Source organism: Callithrix jacchus, chromosome 19 (assembly GCF_049354715.1).
Source record: "Callithrix jacchus isolate 240 chromosome 19, calJac240_pri, whole genome shotgun sequence".
NCBI classification, from domain to species: Eukaryota; Metazoa; Chordata; class Mammalia; order Primates; family Cebidae; genus Callithrix; species Callithrix jacchus.
The window spans coordinates 23833915-23854733 of record NC_133520.1 but is presented as its reverse complement, the minus strand read 5'-3'; the positions used below and the strand labels follow the sequence as shown (position 1 = coordinate 23854733).

At 43.0% G+C, this 20819-nt stretch overlaps 1 protein-coding gene and 1 pseudogene across 8 annotated transcripts in view; both read right to left on the bottom strand.

Annotated features, from left to right (window-relative positions):
- The window catches only part of LBR (lamin B receptor), a 32957-nt gene extending 12421 nt beyond the window's left edge, over positions 1–20536 (bottom strand). For 3 of the 8 annotated variants that reach the window (XR_008477987.2, XM_008985345.5, XM_002760607.6), the window contains exons 1-10: positions 20441–20536; positions 16299–16477; positions 14512–14715; positions 12133–12216; positions 11713–11902; positions 10461–10657; positions 7461–7515; positions 4388–4579; positions 3275–3378; positions 891–1016 (exon numbers count right to left, since the gene is read on the bottom strand). Coding sequence is in view for 6 of the 8 variants with exons in the window: in XM_008985345.5 (XP_008983593.1) it covers positions 891–1016; positions 3275–3378; positions 4388–4579; positions 7461–7515; positions 10461–10657; positions 11713–11902; positions 12133–12216; positions 14512–14715; positions 16299–16463 (1317 nt within the window). In the remaining 2 variants the exon portion in view is untranslated. Of the gene's footprint in view, positions 1–890; positions 1017–3274; positions 3379–4387; positions 4580–7460; positions 7516–10460; positions 10658–11712; positions 11903–12132; positions 12217–14511; positions 14716–16298; positions 16478–19916; positions 20003–20440 lie in introns of those variants that run through there. The other 5 variants (XR_013529800.1, XM_008985346.5, XM_054248267.2 and 2 more) reach the window with 4 other exon arrangements.
- LOC103789246 (small ribosomal subunit protein eS1 pseudogene) lies at positions 2314–3344 on the bottom strand (annotated as a pseudogene).
- Positions 20537–20819: the final 283 nt, after the last annotated feature.

Here is a 20819-nt window from a genome sequence, read left to right as displayed (position 1 = left end):
ATATGCTGGTTGAGACAGAGAAACATTTACCAGTCTTCAACTAGTAGAAGACTAATCAATATATGAAAAAAGACAGGAGATGGAAACTTAGCCTTATTTCAACTGGTTTCCTCAATGCATCTTGATTGTCTGATTTTACATTCATCTGATTAGAGCTAGTCTTTGTATTTTAGAATACTAACAATAAGGCTGGGCGCGGTGGCTCATGCCTATAATCCCAGCACTTTGGGAGGCCGAGGCAGGTGGATCACAAGGTCAAGAGATCGAGACCATCCTGGTCAACATGGTGAAACCCCGTCTCTACTAAAAATACAAAAATTGGCTGGGCATGGTGGTGAGCGCCTGTAGTCCCAGCTACTCGGGAGGCTGAGGCAGGAGAATTGCTTTAACCTAGAAGGCGGAGGTTGCGGTAAGCCAAGATCGTGCCATTGCACTCCAGTCTGGGTAACAACAGCAAAACTCCGTCTCAAAAAAAAAAAAAAGGAATACTAACAATAAAACATCTCCCCCATTATTTGAAAACTAGGTGACTCTTAACAATCCAAGAAACACCATTCTAATTTGGTAATAATCCATTCATTTTCATGTGATACCATAATTAATACCACCCACAAAAACAAAACCAAGATCCACCAATCTTAAATATTTAATATTAAACACAAGAGCAGCTGATAAACACCAAAGCACTCCAAAATGCCTAGAAGCTTCACACCTGTCAGCGCTCCCTCATCAGTTCAGCGCTTTGCATGGTCGGCCTCATGTCCTCTTTACAAGCAGCCTGGGAGGTAGGCTGTGCTCCCCTCACTTTGAGTGCAAGAAGCTGAGGCGCTGACAGGTCACTCACCCACTCAAAGCCATCTAACAAGGCTTTGGCTCTTAAAATTAATTACCTCGTTCCAGAGAGCATCCACCACATAGAGAAGCTGGAAACTGTTAACCAAAATCATGGCCAAGGATGGAACAGCGCGGCTCTGTATTTTCATTTCAGCCAAAAGCATCACCAAGTTAATAACCACCTGAAACAAAAGGGGAAAGGATATAGCCTCAAAGCACCTCCCCAGAGACCTTAGCACTACAAAGTCAAGAGTGAGCTTCACAACTGAGACACCTGGCAGACACCACCTTAACACCTACCCGCCACCAGTAATAAGACATCTCAGCACCACGGGTCCCTGGGCCCAATGCACCGAGAAGGACACAGTTATCATTTCTGTGTTCCTGTCACAGTGCATAACTTCACCCCAATCAAAGAGAACACTGGAATGACCCAAACTAAGAGAAACTCTTATAAAATAACCAACCAGTACTTTCCCAAAAGTATCAAGGTCATCAGAGACAAGGAAAGCCTAAACAACTATTACAGACTAGAGAAGACAAAGAAGCAATAACAACTAAATGCATCATGGAGTCCTGTTGAGGTTCCTGGAACAGAAAAAGGACAACAGCAGAAAAACTGGTGAACTCTACTGAGGCCTGTGGACTTGATGACTAATGCTGTCGCTATGTTAATCTCCTGTTCTTCATCATTACACTAACGGTTTCCTCTGAAGGTAACATTGTGACAAGTAGAGTGAAGGTTAGAAGGGAACTCTCTGCTCTATTATCTGCAATTCCAAGCCTAAAACTAGGTAAAAATAAGCCTTTAAAAAGGAGGAAAATGCATTTTTTTCTTACATGGATTCATCTACACTATCACTTTCCTACAGAAATAAACTGATAAAACAAAAATAAAGCAGCCGGGCGCGGTGGCTCAAGCCTGTAATCCCAGCACTTTGGGAGGCCGAGGCGGGTGGATCACGAGGTCAAGAGATCGAGACCATCCTGGTCAACATGGTCTCTACTAAAAATACAAAAAATTAGCTGGGCACAGTGGCACGTGCCTGTAATCCCAGCTACTCAGGAGTCTGAGGCAGGAGAATTGCCTGAACTCAGAAGGCAGAGGTTGCGGTGAGCCGAAATCGCACCATTGCACTCCAGCCTGGGTAACAAGAGCGAAACTCTGTCTCAAAAAAAAAAATAATAATAAAGCAAAGAAACATTATTTAATTTGTTATAACCTGTAACAGGGCATCTTAAACCTCTGGAAAATATTTACAATAAGAAAATATTTTGATAGATTTATGGAAAGCCATGATTATCCCTAAAAATATACCACCCAATGCCTTTTTTTGCAAATAGGACTTTTTATTTTATTTTATTTTTTAAAATAAAGATGGGCTTTCACCATGATAACCAGGCTGGTTCTGAACTCCCGACCTCAGGTGATCCACCCACCTCAGCCTCCCAAAGTGCTAGGATTACAGGCGTGAGCCACCACGCCCGGCCACAAATAAGACATTTTATTTGCCACTATTATAAGTCTGAATTTTAAACAGATTCTTGGACTGGTGGTTCATATCCATCAGCTCGTTCAACTTTAGCACCTGTCTCACCCCCAGTGGCTTTTCCAGAACTACTGCCTTCACCATGAAGCTCCATGAGTTTTCCCAATTCAAACTTGGGCTTCTTCAGCATTTTTACTTTTCTAACGAAGACATCATGGAGAGGATAAATAGATTGGCAAGCCTGTTCTATGTCTTTCCCAATGCTGTCTGGAATCAATTTATTGACCACTTCTTTCAAGTCATTTGTCTGCACCTCTCGGGTCATGATTTCATCATCTTCTTCCGGATTTGGCGGACCTGTTGGTGCTGAGCATAAGAGGTCTTCCGTATCTGATTGTTGCGTTTTTTAGTAAAACCAACACAGAACAGACGAAGCAAGTAACCATCGGTAGTCTTGACATCAACATGAGCTTCAATCATTGTCTGCCATTTTTTGACCATGGAACACATTTTGTCACGGGTAAGATCCATGCCATGGAAGTTAGTGAGGCAGTTTTTGCCCTGAACATCTTCAGTAATCAGCTTGAATTTTCTAAACGCAACTTCATCATTCTGCAAATCAGCAAGACTAACTTCAAACACTCGACCCTTGAGGCCATCAGATGCAATTTTGGTTCCTTGGGTCCTGGTGACTAGCGTCTTTCCAATATTTCTTATATTGAACATAGCGGGTGCTTTCACATCATACCAATCTTTCTTAGAAAATGGATCAACCACTTTCTTCTTGGCTCCCTTTTTGCCGCCTTTCGTAAGGTGCTTGTTCTTGCCAACCGCCATGGTGCTGCTTAGAGAGCCAAAAGGCCCAATGCTTATTTTTAAATGATCTACATTTCCTTCTAGCAATTAATTAGACCTACTGAATTGAAATTTAGAAAGAAAAAAAGACATACCCATCCGATCAATCCGGGGCGCAATTCACAAAAGTATTTGAGATCAAAAGTACCAATTCGAGGGTTTAATTCACGGCCAATGAAGAAATCATAGACAGCATTTCCTGAAAAGGGAAAAGTGTTTACCCAAAGTGTTCCAAACCCAGTCAGGAGGGTTTAAAACGGCACTGCTGCCCACTATCTAGGCTCACAGTTCAACTGCCTGCAAGAGCTGAACAGAGCTCTGGTTGTGAGGTATACAGGACGGCACAGATTAAGGGAGCCGGGAGATGCCTGCCCAACTGAAAAGGCAGTTGCTACAGCCTTTGGGGAGCTGGGGCCCCAGATCTCCCAGGTTTTTTTAAAAAGTTAACCAAAATCAAGAGGACCCCTCCAAAGGACTTTACGCTTACAAATTTTTTTAGATAGGTGACATATTTTTACATTTAAATACTTTAGGTCAGAATCAACCAATTTGTAACCTCACTTGTTTCTTGTTTGTTTTGTTTTTTTAGAGGGAACCTCGCTCTGTCACCCAGGCTGAAGTGCAGTGGTACAATCTCAGCTCACTGCAACCTCCACCTCCCGCATTCAAGCAATTCTCCTGCCTCAGCCTCCCAGGTAGCTGGGATTACAGGTGTGCAGTACCACGCCCAGTTGATTTTTGTATTTTTAGTACGGAGTTTTGTCACATTGGCAGGCTGGTCTTGAGCTCCTGACCTCAGGTGAGCCACCCGCCTCAGCCTCTCAAAATGCTGGGATTACAGGCGTGAACCACCTCACCTGGCCAGTAACCTCTGTTGTTTTATTTTTGTTTTTTAAAGAGAGTTTACTACTTTGGACAAAGAAATAATTTTGTCATAAGTCAAAATGCCCGTAAGTTTACTAAACGTCTTACTGTCCTCAAGCAACTGCAAAAAAAGAAATGAATTAAAGTGTAAAAGAAAAACAAAAACATTTTCTTCCTTTAAATTCATTTCTCTTTAACTTTTTTCTTCATCCTTTCATTTTTTCTTATTTCTCTTCATTTCCCATAAAATGAAGTTAGAAAAAAAGCCATCTACTCAAATCTGGAAATGGCTGCTGGAGGGCTCTGGGACGCATTCATCCAACACGCAATTTATCACTGCTCACCAGAGCTAGCAGGCGACAGGTCCTTCCGGGGCACTTTCAAAGAGCGCATGTAGAGATACACACTCAAGACCACACAAAACACAGTGGCTGCAAGTGTAAACTGAAGAAAATGTCTGTACACATAATGAAACTCTACGCCCTGGAAGAGACATGTTCCGATGATTGCAGATGTCAGGATAAAAGCATAGAATCCTTAAAAAAAAAAAAGGGGGGGGGGAATTAATGTTAACCCAAGACTCACAGGACTAACACCACTATGAAACATTGCAATGTTCATTTTTAAAGTCTTAATTTCATTATTCAGACTAAATACAGACAAATATGCAAATAAGGCATGTACTAAGGTGTAATCTACAATATATATATACATTATCTCTTGTAGAACTCTCCAAATAGTTTAATATATTGATTCTTTGTCAGTTCACATGGTCTTTACTTGCTCTTAATTAAGGGAAAACTGACAAGAAGTACAAACTGAAAATTCCCAATCCAAATTTCTCAGGTACAAAGTCAAATGGCTAATTAACAGAGCTAGGCCAAACACACATTACCTAAGGGGAGGGTATTATGCACCCACCAGGCATCAGGCAGTGAGCCAGGTTGCTAGTTATTTATATTTGAACCAACTTGTCAATAATGATTTCAAAAGATTCGAGTGATACTCTATCATCCAGAACAGAGATCTTAAGATGCCACCCCCGCAGAGAAAAGGCCACAACACAAATGCCAGAGGCCAGGTAGGGAACTTTGAGTACCGTGGGGCAGGGACAGCAAGTGGGGATATTCACGTGCAATGCCAAGTTAAAAAGCGCCCACCCTGTGAGGCTCCACAGAACTCTCGCTCCATACTAGTCCTGCTGCCACACAGAGAGGCTCATTGGACGATCCAATTTTTCCTTTTGGCTAAAGAAATAGTTTTGCTTTCAAGGGAGCTGAGTGCCTGAAAGAGCTGTGCTCCTAAAACGTTATCAAATCACATCTGGATAAGTGGTCAAACGCAAAAAAAAAGGTAGTTGTTATTTATATAAGAATTCTAAAACCAAATCTTTCATAAAGTAAAATAATTGTCTCAAATTATCTGATCCACATTTTCCACAAATACTCCAAACCGTAACTTTTCATTTTAAATTTTGACTTTTAAAAATATTCATTTACCTTTCATAAAATGGATTAAAAAAAAAAAAAGAATGCTTAGATAAACCAGTCTTTTGCTCTCTAGCCTATGTGGATTAAAAATAATCATCCAAAATGTCTTAGGAATCTCCTTAGTTAATAATGATAAAATCTCATGAAGCAAAATCTCAATACTTGAACCAGAGTAATTAGATGAGGAAATTCTTAAAAAGGATCAAACAACTTGGCCAGCCACTCCCCCACTGGCTCCAAGAGCTCCATGTCCAAGTACTGTACTCAGTTTCTGAATGTACCACACCCCTCAGAGCGAAGTGAAACTGTAACACAAGACTACTTAGAAAAGAATCAGTATAGCAGGGCGAGGTGGCTCACAGCTGTAATCCCAGCACTTTGGGAGGCTGAGGCAAGCAGTCAGGAGTTCAAGACCAGCCTGACCAACATGGAGAAACCCCATCTTTACTAAAATACAAAAATTAGCCGGGTGTGGTGGCTCATGCCTGTAATCCCAGTAGGCTGAGGCACTCCAGCTGGGACAACAAGAGCAAAACTCTGTCTCAAAAAAAAAAAAAGAAAAAGAAAAGAGAAAAGAAGGGACAGGGACAGGGAAAGGGAAAGGAAAAGGAAAAAAATTGGTGCCTACAGAGAAACACACAGAACACTAAAATCAAAAGGACAAGACAGCAAAAACAACAACCCACCTCGCCCCAGACTCACCTTCACCAGTGTGGCAAAGTGAACTACCAGAGGGAGGGAGGGTGCCAAAGTTTCTAAAACTTGCTCCATCAGCAAAGAATATGGAAAAGCAACAAAAAGTCTGAGAGTACCAACAACAAATATTAAGCACCCACCAGGGGTCAGGCACTGGAGCTAGGTGAGATGCCTCATCACACGAAAAGGCAGAACGTGTTTAAATTATCTTTGGCTTCCCTTTTGGAACCCAGCAGAGCGATTGCAGACAGAGTAGATGCTCGATAAGTCTCTAAACAAAGTATCCAAAGTTAGAAAATGAAAGACTGAAAGGATAAAAAGTTCAAGCATTAAAATATATAATGTAATTCTCAAGAAAAGTAAAACACTCTACTCCATCTCGTCAAATGGAAAATCATTCAAAGATGACTACAAAATAGATCTGTACTTTGCCAAAATCTTCAGATGGCAAAGCTGGACTGATGCACTCAGCACATACTCTTACAGTGAGAGGTGCTGGACCCAAGAGGAGGCAAGGTCTACCCACTGCTTGAGCTGCCCAGCTAGCCCACAGCTCATCTATCCAGCACTCACATATGAATAGGCACCCACTCTATGCCCATTTTCCAGGCATGAAGGGCATCACAATGAACACAGCCAAGTCCCAGCCCATGAAGTTACATTCTAGTGGAGAGACCCAAATGAAGAAACAAATACACTGACATTGGGAGGCACAAATATCAGACAGAAAAATTAAAAAGAGCAGGGGAGAGAAAGGGACCTGAAGGCTTCTCTCAGAAGAGATGAGACAGAGGTAAAGATGCAAGTGTCAGACATTTGGGGTACGTTTTCCAGGCAAAGGCCCAGGAAAAGTGTGTGACGAATACTCAAGGGACAGCCCGGAGGACATGAGCAAGGACAGGAGCAGCTCACACAGTGGAGTAGTCTGGATGCCTGCATCCGTTTAACACCTCAGGGTGATAAAATCCAAGACAAGTGCAATGATTTCTAACAGTGATGAATACTATTAAGAAAATAAAACTGGAGAGTGGACAAGAGTAACCAAAAGGCTACATTACTTTACATGGCATAATTTATACATGTCATCTATAGGTATAAACAGTTGCCCTTCCAACTACTAAGAGATAATTTACTACTTACTGCTCTAGTCTAATCAGCTTTAACAAGAGTGCAACACTTAGAAGTTTAAGCTATCAAATCATCAATTTGAGTTTTAAAAAAAGAAAATCACCATTTAATCTATACTTGAGTCTTCTTCCATCAATAAGAGGCGTTCCTTCTACAACCTTGAAAGAAAAAAAATTTACAAATTTACAAAGCACATCACCATTATATATAAATACATACACATACACACACACACACATATATCTCCTAATAGTACTTAATTTTCAACATGCCCAAGAAGGAAAGTATCTTGTAATAAGAAAATTTAGTAACATTTCAAAAACCTTAATGACAAGCCCTTTAATGAAGCAATTCCACCTTCAGGAATTTATCTTAAATACAAATCCAGTAATGACTTCCTAGGGTAGGACCAAGCAACTGCAACAGCCACACTGCCCCCAACACTCCCATGTACCACCTCAAGACTAAATGTGCTTAAATACCTTTATATCTAGTGGATCCCCAACTCAAACATCGACCAATGGCTGCCCACTGCTTACAAAAGAACAGTATGATTCCACTGTCTTCCATTTGTGAGGTCCTTTTCAAATGGGCTCTACCTTGTTTATCCACTCTATGGCCCAAGTGCTATTTGATGACAGGTACTCCTGTGCTTACTTCCTCTGCTATTTATACATATTTTGCCTATCCAGTTATTTAACCATTTCATGTGATTCTTTTATCTGCATAAGAGACTGTGAGAGGCCAGGTGCGGTGACTCGCGTCTGTAATCCCAGCACTTTAAGAGGGCAAGGTGGGAGGATCACTTGAGTCCAGGAATTGGAGACTGGCCTGGGCAACACGGTGAAACCCCCTCTCTACAAAAATACAAAGTACAAAATATAGCCGAGCCTGGTGGCATGCGCCTATAGTCCCAGCTACTCTGGAGGCTAAGGTGGCAAGATGACTTCAGCCCAGGAGGAGAAGACTGCAGATCCTGCCACTGTACTCCAGCCTGAGTGACAGAGCAAGACCCTGTCTCAAGAAAAAAAAAAGAAAAAGAGTGACTGTGAGCAAACATTATGGATCAGAACCATCCCCTCTCTTCATACAGCATCACCCACAGCATTCAGCACAGGGATACCCACAGGTATGGTGTCCAACTGAACTGGCTGAGTAAAAAGCCCACTTGCCCAGTGCAGACACATTTTATCCCACGAAGTAACTATTCAAAAATGCAGCAATTCATTTCAAACTATAAGGCATAAACCAGTATCATTTGTTCTAGGTTAAACTACTTTATCCTATCATTAGCTACAGATTTCATTAGCTAGCATTCCTCTTCACCCAGGAGAAAGGTAAAAGCTGTTTGAGATCACAGGATTAGCAAAATCCCACATGCTAATTTCAGATGATCCTTATCTACTAAAGGTGTCTAGTAAATGCTGTGTTGGGCTTTAATCTCTGAATATATAGATCCAAATATACAGTCAGCCCTCTGTATCTGTGGGATCCACATCCATGTATTCAACCAACCACAGATCCAAAACATTTGGGAAAAAATTGCATCTGTGCTGAACATGTACAGACTTCTTTTTCTTGTCATTATTCCCTAAGTAATACAGTTTAACATGACACTTACATTGTATTAGGTATTATAAGTAACCTAGAGGTAACAAAGTATACAAGGAGTATGTACACAGGGTATATGCAAATACTACACTATTTCAAATCAGGGACTTGAGCATCCCCAGATTTTGGTACCTACAGCAGGTCCTGGAAACACTCCCCAAGGATATCAAGGGATGACTGTATAATATTAATATATATTTATATGTATATGCTTTTAGTCACTTTAGTCTGTGAATATACACATAAACGACTTTAAACATCAAAACTGCTTTCCTTAACACTCTGGAATCACCTTACCTCATACGAATCTGAATTTAACTGTAGAGCCTTACCATAAAAATGACTGAAGGTCTTTATCACAAAAATCCTTGCTAGAGCCACTAGTTATGGTCTCACTCCACAGTATTAAGCCTGCAGCTCTACTCTCCTATTACTGGCATTCACCACTCCTGGTAAAACTGATCCTTTGGTTTACAGACAATTGGCAAACTTGCAAAGCCCTAAGAATAAGACCTTTAAATAAATTATTACTTAGGAAATCTCATGTTTCTTTAAATATATCCAAGTAAAGGATTCTACTGAAAGAAGAAAAAACTACACTTACCTAGCAATGGAGAGCTTATCAAAATTTTTAAGATATTGCAAGAATCTGAAAACAACATATAATGTTCTTGACAACTAGCTTCTGGAAGAGATGAAAACTAGAAACTTTTCATATTTTTTTAACAGATATAGACTAAAGTCCATTAAGCCCAGTAGCCTATCAATTAATCATTTAAAATGCTGCATCTGGGCCGGGCGCAGTGGCTCAAGCCTGTAATCCCAGCACTTTCGGAGGCTGAGGCGGGTGGATCACAAGTTCAACAGATCGAGACCATCCTGGTCAACATGGTGAAACCCCGTCTTTACTAAAAATACAAAAATTAGCTGGGCACGGTGGCACGTGCCTGTAATCCCAGCTACTCAGGAGGCTGAGGCAGGAGAATTGCCGGAACCCAGGAGGCAGAGGTTGCGGTGAGCCGAGATCGCGCCATTGCACTCCAGCCTGGGTAACAAGCGAAACTCCGTCTCCAAAATAAATAAATAAAATGCTGCATCTGAAATGACACTTACTGAGGGTGAATTTTTTTTTCACAGCAACTACCACTGAGAGTCAGGCTTCTTTGCAAAATAGCCTATTCTTTTAACATTTGGTTTGAAAAGTTACACAAGAAATCTCAGATTTTCTTTCAGTTCCTCTTAATAAGCAAATGTTATACAAACAGCACAAGTATAAATGGCTTCACGAAGTAAGTTTTGGGAATTATGACCAATAACAGCCTCTAATCTTTAAACTACTATTAAGGCTGGGCAGCATGGCACACGCCTGTGGTCCCAGCGACTCAGGAGGCTGTGGCAAGAGGATCACTTGAGCCCAGAAAGTGAAGACCTGCCTGGGAAATACAGCGAGACCTCATCTTATTAAAACAAAACATAACTACCATAAACGTACCTTTCCAATTGGTAGTAGGTAGAAGAGGGCTTGAATCAGAAACCACAGGAGGCAGACCCCAAATACTCTGGTTTCCCATAACTCATATAAAGCTGGCAAAGGAGGAGGGAAATTCAGAAGACTGGGATCTTTTTGTTTACACATCAACAGCAACAGGAAGAGGAATACAGGCAGGCCAAACATGATGAGAAGCACACCTGCAAACGATTCATGAACAGTCGAGGTTCAAATTTCAATCTGGTATATTTATTTAGGAATCATGTTAGCTTTTTAAAGGTCAGAACTCATAGCTGGCTAGCTGTCTGAAACCAATTTCTAATGTACCGTCAAAAATTCCCATCTCTACCTGTCACCTCTGGTGGCCGGGCAACCATGGGCATCAAAAGTAGTGAAAAAACAGAGGTCCAACACTGAATAGCTACACCCACCTCAGAAACCAAGCTCTAAAACATTTGCCCTCCAACCACTGAGAAGCAAAAGTGTACAAACTCCAGCAAACTGAAGAGCAGAACACCTAAAAATCATCAGCCTAAACAAAAAACTTTATATTCCTAAGTTTCTAACAATTAAAATAGCATCATGCTCATGTAATATGTGCAGATTTTCAGATGCTGGACAGCCTCTGTAACGGACCAGCTAGCCAAAGGTTAGAACTACCAAAATACAAAGCAATTAAGCCATGCAGGATTTTGAGGCATTTAAACACGAAATCTTTTCTTTTACTAGCTCAAAAAATTTCATCAGTTCCACCCACTCAATAAAATTCAAGGCTCTGCACACTTCAGATCTTTGACCCTCACAACCAACCAACCTGTCTAGCAGGTAAGGCAGACTCTGGGATCCTACTTTATGCATGCAGCTGACTCCCACTGCTAGGCCTGCCACCTCAAGCATGATTATTAGCAGAGCTCCCTGGCCCTGACAGGTAACCATCCATGCTATGCACAACTCCCAGATCGACCTTCCTTTATCACTTCTTTGTACTTCTCTGCTCAAAACCTCTGAAGAGGCTGCTAAAAGTTTTCAACACAGCAACAGTGGCATCCTTTATACTCCATGATCCCCCAAAAAGCTCCCACCTCAGGCCTTTGTACCTACTGTTCCTCCTCTGGAAGGCTCTTCCACTGGTTCCCACCAGGCTCATTACCTTGCCTGCCTCAGATATCTTCAGAGAGGTCTTTCCAATTCCCCTTGTGTCGACCTCCACTAGCCCACCTCACCTGCCCTCTCCGGGCCCAGCTCTGAGGCCTACCAGGTACTCCTCCAAACTCCAAGTCCTTTGCTCGGATAGGGGTCACTTCAAAGGTTCTCACTGCCAGTTCTTTTGTAACAAATTTTTCTTCCTTAGAATCCATTTCTTTTAATCTGATCTCTTCTCTTCTTGGACGAAGGCTATACTGTGTAGATATGTAACTGCTTTCTTGTAACAAATTGAATTTTTCCTAAATGAAAAATTTAAAAATTAATATCTATAGTAAGCAATTACCACTAATGCTATTGCATTAACTATTTCAGCATCTCAATAGAGCTGTATACTAATAAGAATAAATTTGTGAAATTATATTGTCTTAATTTTAGAACAGGTTATAAAATACTATATAATTTTCAATGTGTTTCTTGAGGGATAGTCACTTTAAAAAAAAAACCCACATGAAAGTGAACGCTTTCCCACCTGTGTATTTTTATGAGGTACGTCATTCCTCTCAATGTGCTCGGGCTCCCCATTATATCTGCTGATGCTATTTCCAAATGGCTTCTAAATTGAATATGAACATTTAATCAAAAGAACTGTAACTTATTAAAAAGAAACACGATGGTAAAAACTTACTATTCTGAAATCAAGCAATGAAACAGATTTTTCACAGCCTTAATTTCTAAGAATTTAAGCCTTGTTTGGTTAAAAATGAAAAAGAATAAAACTGACTAGAATTTCCCAGTCTTGGAAATACTGTATCTCAAAATGTAGATTTCTACATAAAATCTTTCATCTGGCCAGGCATGATGGCTCACGCCTGTAATTCCAGCACTGTGGGAGGCCGAGGGGGGCAGATCGCCTGAGGTTAGGAGTTCAAGACCAGCCTGGCCAACATGGTAAAACCCTTTCTCTACTAAAAATACAAAAAAATTAGCTGGGTGTGGTGGTAGGTGCCTGTAATTTCAGCTACTTGGGAGGCTGAGGCAGGAGAATCACTTGAACCTGGAGATGGTGGTTGCAGTGCACCGAGACTACACCATTGTACTCCAGCCTGGGCGACAAGAAAGAAACTCAACCTCAAAAACAAACAAGAAAAACCTTTCATCTTTCACGTAATTAGACTAAATGTTATAATTTCATTGACAGACTATGGATATTTGCTATGAAAGGCATAGAAAGTAAAAATTGGTAAATTAGTTCATTAACTAGATAAAAAACAAAATAAGAGACATTCACTGCCCCAAAATAGCCAATAATGGAAAATTAAGAAATAGTGGGTACTTGTGCAATACACAGTAGGCCCGAGGCTCTGCAAGTAAGGAGCAAAGCCAGTCTGTGGTTCTTCTTGTGACACCAGGACTACAAGATTACACTGTAAAAATACAGCAGTCTCTAAATATTAAAATGAAAAAATAACTAAGTATCATACAGCATCTGTTCCCTGAGTCCCTGGCTGGTAAAGAGAGCCACTAATAGTCAAAATGTTCAAACTCAAAGTGTAAGTTAGAACAGTAAGTTTAAAATGTTTGACAACCACATTGGCAAAAATAAATAAATACAATTATAATACTCAGAATGAGAAACTAGGCATTAATACACTGATACTACTATAAACTTTCTTGATGCAATCTGGCATTATGTACTAAAAGCCTCAGATCTGCACCATATAGCAGACCTAGCACTTCCACTTGTCAGAATCTAACCTAAGGAAATAATAAGATATTAAATAAAAATACTTGTTTTTAATAGTAAAAATATAGAAGAAAAACATTAAATGTCTATCAATGAGTGAGCTGATTTTAATGATTAAGTTACATCTGTATAATTTATCATATATCCATACTATAGAAGAAAAATTATGTAGAACAATACGCCTTGAAAGATTATCCCCAATATTCCAAAATCTCTTAAAGCTGACTAGAGAATAGTATGTATATAATCTAGTTTCAAAGATTATTAAAAGTCTGCGTACATTCTATCCAGGATAGAGGTTAACATTAAGTGAATAAATAGCAGATGACTTTTATTCTAATTATTACTTAAAATACCTTTTCTTTAGAATACTATCTAAAATACTCTTTGTATAAGGTCTACAGGCTCCATGCATCCTGTTATTTCAAAGCTTACACCTTCAAAGTGTAAGATGACTCCATTAAAATCATCATCTTTGAATAGGTAAAGTGATCAAGTATAATGATGCTAAGAGTAAGAATGTTTCTATAATACAGGTTTCTCTTATCATTTCATACATGATATGAACTTTCATACACTGTAAAAACTTAGTTCAACCTACAAGCTACTTCTATTTCAAATGTGAACACTGCTTTTTTAAAAACAAAAATATTGCTGGGCACAGTGGCTCACGCCTGTAACCCCAGCACTTTGGGAGGCCGAGGTGGGTGGATCACCTGAGGTCGGGAGTTCAAGACCAGCCTGCCCAACATGGAGAAATCCTGTCTCTACTACAAATACAAAATTAGCTGGGCATGGTGGCGCATGCCTGTAGTCCCAGCTACTCAGGAGGCTGAGGCAGGAGAACTGCTTGAACCCAGGAGGTGGAGGTTGCGGTGAGCCAAGATTACACCACTGCACTCCAGCCTGGGCAACAAGAGCGAAATTTCATCTAAAAAAATAAAATAATATAATATTAAATAGCATTTTTGGTAACTGAAGGACATTCTTTTCCGTTGATATTTAAAACTTTCTATTCTAAACATTTGTTTTTGATGAAATTTTCAGAAGTCCTCACCTTAGATTTGATGTTTCACTGGCATTTTAATATTAACTGCAAGTAATTTGAGTAAATACATACATAAAGGGGAAGACAAAAGGCTGTATAAGGATAAACACAAGTACCAGAACCAGCGGAGTCAATTTAACTTCCACTTCCCTCCTTGCTTCCTTAATGTCAGCCTGGTGGGAAGCAGAAGCAGATCGGCGGGCATCTTTAGGTGGTCGACGACCAGGGGATCGGGAGCGTGACCTTGATCTATTCCCTCGGCGTCTGGAAGGGGAACTGGAAGTTGAGCCACTTTTCCTTTGCCTAAAGGAAGTTAAAGGCTAGAAAGGGGGAAGAAAGCAAAGAGCTTTACCACAAATCATAACACGTGCAGACAGACCCAAACTAGAAGAGGATAACAAAGGCAGGAACTGCTACCGTTAACCCTAAAGTCAACACGGGAAATCTTAGGATCTGAGAATGGATCAGATGAAGCCAACAGAAAATGCTTTCACTATGATCCATCTTGCATGAGACAGATACAGCCTTTCCATTCCTGTTCTTTGAAGGTATTTCCATGAAATGAATGTGTCAAAACCAATTCACTGTACTAATTAACACTGATTAAAACTGAGAAGATAAGACAAAAGAAATTAGCACATGGACAAAAAAAAAATAGTGTCACAGTTTCACTGAACAAAACACATAAGCAGATCTTGAAAATAAAACAGGAGCTTGGATGACTGGGAACTGTTTTACCGTGTCCATGCCTACTCCAAATCTCCTTATGTTGCTTCTAGGGATGTAGACAAATTATGGCCCAGGCCAAGTCCCCCACCCCAATTTTTGTGTGGCCTTCCTGCTAAAAATGGCTTTTACATTCTTAAATGATTACAAATAAAATAAAAATAATAATATTTCCTGATGTGTGAAAATTATCCAAAATTCAAATTTCAGTGTCCATAAAGTTTTATTGGAACACTGCTATGTCTACTCCTTTCCATACTGCCTGGAGCTGCTCCCATAAAGCCTAAAATATTTACTATGGCTTTATTCCTGGTCTAGAGCACTCAAAGTGTCATCCTAGGCTATGGGTCCTAGAAATGCTTGTTACTAATCTGCGCAAGTACCAAAATTGAGAAATAGGTGTACGGAAATGTTAACAGCATTTTGACAAAGTAATCTCATATCCAACGAATCTGATAGTAAAACTGTGAGACTTTTATTTTGTATGTCTTTATTTTTCTAGTGATTCATTTTTATGGCATTTTACATAAATGTTTGTATACTATGGATCAGGTATCTTAAAACCCAGGCTCTCACCAGACAGGTTGAAAAGCCCTGGGCTAGATGCAAATCTAATTCATGTCACTCTCCTGATTAAATCCTTGGTGTTCAGGATGAAGCCCAAACCCTTGGGCATGGAATATAAAAGCCCCTCCTGCTTAGCCCTCCCCCAACACCTGATTCCAGCACTTGGCTGACTGTGTGCCCCAGCCTCAGACTTTGGCATACTGCCCTGTCTGCAGAAGCAGCCCCATCATCAACTGAGTTTTTCCTGTTTGTTCTCGGCACTTGGCTCAGGTGTCACTGCCTCTGAAAGCCTCCCCTGAAGCCCAGGGCTCTTCTCTACTCTTGATATACTCAATACCACCCACAGCAAACTCCAGGCACAGAATGTAGTAAACCCAGGGGACCAACAGATGCAAATATCTGTCTTTCCCAGTAAGTGTGAGCTTCTTGGGAACAAGGCACTATGCCTCATTCATACATTCCCAGAGCCAAAAACGCTATGTAACCCAAAGCAAGAAAGAGCTCAACCCTCTGCCTCCAAACAGAGCTGAACTGACTATCCTGAGCTTAGAAACCATAGAGTTATTTTCCATTTACTATAAACATACTCTGATAAACCAAAGGAACTTACCTTAATATCATTCTCTTTCAATTCAAGTTCTGTTCCATCTTTATACTTTACAGTGTAAAGCTGGGAGGTGCTGTCGTGGCTCAGAATTTCTACTTCATAATACAGAGAACTCCCAGGCCATCGGCCTCTTACCACTTCACCATCGGCAAATTTCCTACTTGGCATTTTCTAAAATTAGCCTAAATAGTTTTAAAGAAAAAAATTTGAGTCAATACATACACATTTATGTACATCCTTTTCCACAGGCTGATCACTAAAATACAACTTTCCAGAACTGAATGGTCAGGATTTGGGGGCCAGAAAGGCTAGATTAGATCTCATTTGGAATCAAGAGAGACTTTATAAAAGACTGGAAAAATCAAAGATGTACAATTGACATGACTATAATCCACCAACAGGTAGAAAAATAATTCCAAGTCTATAATGAACAGCAAATCTGGGGGTTATTTCACTAAGCTTTCAACTCTTACAGCTGAAGTACAAATGCATACCAAGTAACTCTGTCAACCACCCACCCAAGCCAGGGTATACCTTGCCTTCGTCCAAACTCACCTCTCTCAAGCCTACAGCAGACATCTACCCCCAATTATAACATCCTTTTCCTGATTCAAAACATGGCCCACACAGCCCCACAACCCTCCAAGAATCCACAAGCAATCCACAAGAACTGCCACCTGAGGCCTGTTTGCCACCCTTTTTGAAGTATCAATTGATAGCTGGGTGCTTTCAGCTGCCAGATAGTAATGCTGCTCCGTCCGCTCACCAGCAGATTCACATTTCTACACAACAAAACCAGGGCTGCCGACCTTCCCCAGTACCACATGAACTAGCTGGGGCCAAGTCCAAGAGGCAGACAGTAGGACAGACATGAGCTCTCCCCCAATCACCTTCATTTAACCAACTAAGTACTTCCTGATGTATTGTCCACGCATATTAAAGTACATCCCTCACTGGCTCCGGTTAAGAGCTGATAACATAATGAAAGCAACATTTAGGAACCTTGAAGACTCTGGAATTAAGGAGAAAAAGTCGAATTACCTATGCCAGGGGAGTAGAGGGAGGGTGAGGGAGAGGCAGGGGGATGGGGGTGGGCGGGACCTTTCCTAAGCACTACATTTTTTCACTGCTAATCCCCTGAGGAAAAAACTTAACAAGCTCTACTAGTTTACATAGATGGCAGCTAGGTTGGTAGATAAAAGAAACCACAAGTACTTATCTGGTGATTAGAGGATGTCAGTCAATTAACACAATAAGTAAGAGAGCCAGCTTTCTTCCCTACGCCTACCTGAGATGGCATCACTGGGGTAATGAATGGGTTTGGGCTTGGAGTAGTGGGGAGGAGCCCACAAGTTTTCAGGATGAAGTCAGGCCTGGCTGAGTCACCTGAGGGGCATTCAGAAAGGGGGGAGGCAGTGGACACCTCTGCATGAGGAGGGGCACAAAAAGGGAAGGTGACAACATCCAACTTTGCCTATTTCAACATTTAGCTCAGAGCCTCCATGTACAAAGAGGAAGGAAAGTGCCCTCCTCTCTTCTCTTGAGCCACCTCCTCCTTCCTAGACCCCCCAAATCAAACCACTCTTATTAGTACTAGCTCTTCTACCCTGCTCAGCCAGGGTTTAAAGAAAGCAATTATATCTTCCTATAGGAAGACGCTCAAGTTGCAAACGACTCTTTATAAACTTTTGAAACACAAGCCCTTCAGGACGCAGGGGCTACCTGTGGTTTTAAAACACCCTTGACCAGTTTCTGCATGTTCTTAAAAACTTATTTACTGGCATCTTACTAGTGCACTATTACACGGGGCATACACAGTATCTGTAAAATATAAACACAGGATAGTGCCAAAAAGATTCTTGTTATCAATTAAATATCCTGGGTTAAACAAATTAACGCATATGATGCATATGTTAGGTTTCTAAAGCTTAATTAAAAAAAAAAGAAAAAGAATTAGCCGGGCGCGGTGGCTCACGCCTGTAATCCCAGCACTTTGGGAGGCCGAGGCGCGTGGATCACAAGGTCAAGAGATCCAGACCATCCTGGTCAACATGGTGAAACCCCGTCTCTACTAAAAATACAAAAAATTAGCTGGGCGTGGTGGCGCATGCCTGTAATCCCAGCTACTCAGGAGGCTGAGGCAGGAGAATTGCCTGAACCCAGGAGGCGGAGGTTGCAGTGAGCCGAGATCGCGCCATTGCACTCCAGCCTGGGTAACAAGAGCGAAACTCCGTCTCAAAAAAAAAAAAGAATTAAGATTTGCTTGAAAAACAAAATAAACCAGCATTCTTCTTAGAAGACCATTATCTTATACACAAATGTTTCAAAAGATGAAGCCAGCAACATGATGTGCGCCCCCACTTTAAACAGATCCTTACACAACTGTCAAACGTGAGGATACGGTGCAATCACATCCTAACATACTCTCCCACGAGTGAAATAGCCAGGATAGCACACAAAAGCCCCACAACATCTGTGCATGTCACTATGCCCTCAAGTACAAGAGTCAAGATACACACAGGCTTTTCCTACAAGAGACATTTTAGTCAAGTGTTTGTAAAGAAAAATGCTGTTCACTGAACACAATGTCCTCATTCCACAGAAACAGGAAAAAACACGGAGACCCTGAGGCTTTTCTCTATTAAGCCAGATGCCCGCTAACTTCAGAGTCAACTGGCACTGCAATCCTTACACATTTCAGCTCCAGTAGGTTACTATTTATCAACATGACAATTCTCTGCTCTTCTCTGCTCATTAGCGTTACACTGGTCTCTAGCTATCTTTCCTTTACTTCTCCAAATTAATCTAAATGTGGCACTGAGCAAAACGCTCGAGTGAAGCTTGACAGCTTCCTTTTCACACCTGAGCTCTCGTTAGGCCTACTAGGCAAAATGCAAACAGGAACCCCGGGCCTTGCTCCGCGCCCTTTGCTTGGTGAAGCAACAGAAAGGCCGCCTTCCTGGCTGTAAAGGCAGAAGCGCCTTCTTCCCTATAAACACCCTTGGGCAGCTCATCATTCCCCTCCTGCTCGTTCTTCTCCCTCTTCCCAGGCGGCCCTGAGAAACTAAACTTATACCGGACTTGTTGCCTAGTCTAAATTAGGATCCCTCTGCTCTTCTCTGTAGCTCCATCCTCTCCTACAGAGCAGTTACTACACCGCGTAACTACAGATCTACACGTGTTTCTGTGCAAGGTCCCCGGGGTCCTGGGTCTACCCTGGCTCTGCCCAGGCACCGCGCCTCGCGCTGCAGGTGTCCACGCGCGGGCCACGGTATCTACCGCGCCCTCCTCCGAACTCCGGCAGGGCCCGGTAATCACTTGCAGAAAGCGCCTGCAACAAAGCCCTCCGCAAACAAGTGCTCACCAGGCACCCGGGCAAGCTGCTGGAAGTGCTAGGCTGGCAGTCATTAGGAGAACATTTTTCTGAATCCTCAAAAAGGCGAAAAAGCAGGACCGTGCTTTAGCAGGAGCACTCACACCCGCCTAAATACCAGCTGAGACTGTCTGGGCGAGAGAATTCAAAGCAACGGAGCGAGCAGCCCTGCAGTACGCCAGGAATCACCAAACTGCGCCGACCAACACCCTCAAAGCCAGTGACAAGCAGCGCGAATCTAAGCTCACCTCGGCCGCAGCCCCGTCCCCGTCCCGCCGGCCCGCCGCGCCCCGCCCGCATCCAACTGCGGTACCGCTGGGCCGCCCGCTCATCTGTCAGACGGACGCTCGGAGGGGCCGGGAGCCGGGCCGCGGCGGGGCGGGACAAAGGCGCCCACGAACCCTCCTCACCGCCGCCGCGCCACAGCCGCGCCGCACCGCCAACATGGAGGGAAACGTCCGCAGTTTAAAACCCGCAGCTCTATTTCCGCAGCGGGCCCGGCTCGGGCCGGCTCAAGCCTCGTCCGCCGCCTCCCCGACCGCCCGACCGGGCCAGGAGAGGCGAGGGAGCGAGGGGAGGTGGCGAGGAGAGAAGGAGGAAAGGAAGGGAAGAGGCGAGGAAAGGAGGAGGCGAGGGGAAGGCCGCCGCGCCAGGCCCCGCGCCCAGGAACCCCGGCCCTTTCGCGGCGCCCGCTTCGGCTCTCGTTCCCCGGCTGCCACTCGGAGGCCGCGCCGCGGGGAGCTCGGAGGCGGGCGGGGGTGGAAGCGCTCACCTGCGCCAAGCTCCTGCGGGAACACCGACGGTTCAGGGAAAACAGGCGGCCGCAGTTCCCGTGCGCGACGCTACCTGGTCGCGCTCTCGCGCCCCCGCGGTCCCGTAAACCGGGCGCGCGCCTGCCAGGCCCGGCCCCGCCCCGCTTTGCCCCTCCTTCCCCTCCGACGAGGCCGCCCGGGGCTTCCATTGGCTCCTCGGCCTTTTGAATCGTCCCCGGCGCTGTCGATTGGTCGCGCGCCGTGGCGCGTTCGCCCCGCCCCGGCCCCAGGCGAGGCCTGCGAGCTGGGAAAACCCAACCTGACGAGTTCGCGCCGGGCGAGACCCTGGGGCTGATGTTTGCCAGCTGCGTTATCTCAGACGTCCAGGCGCACTCGCAG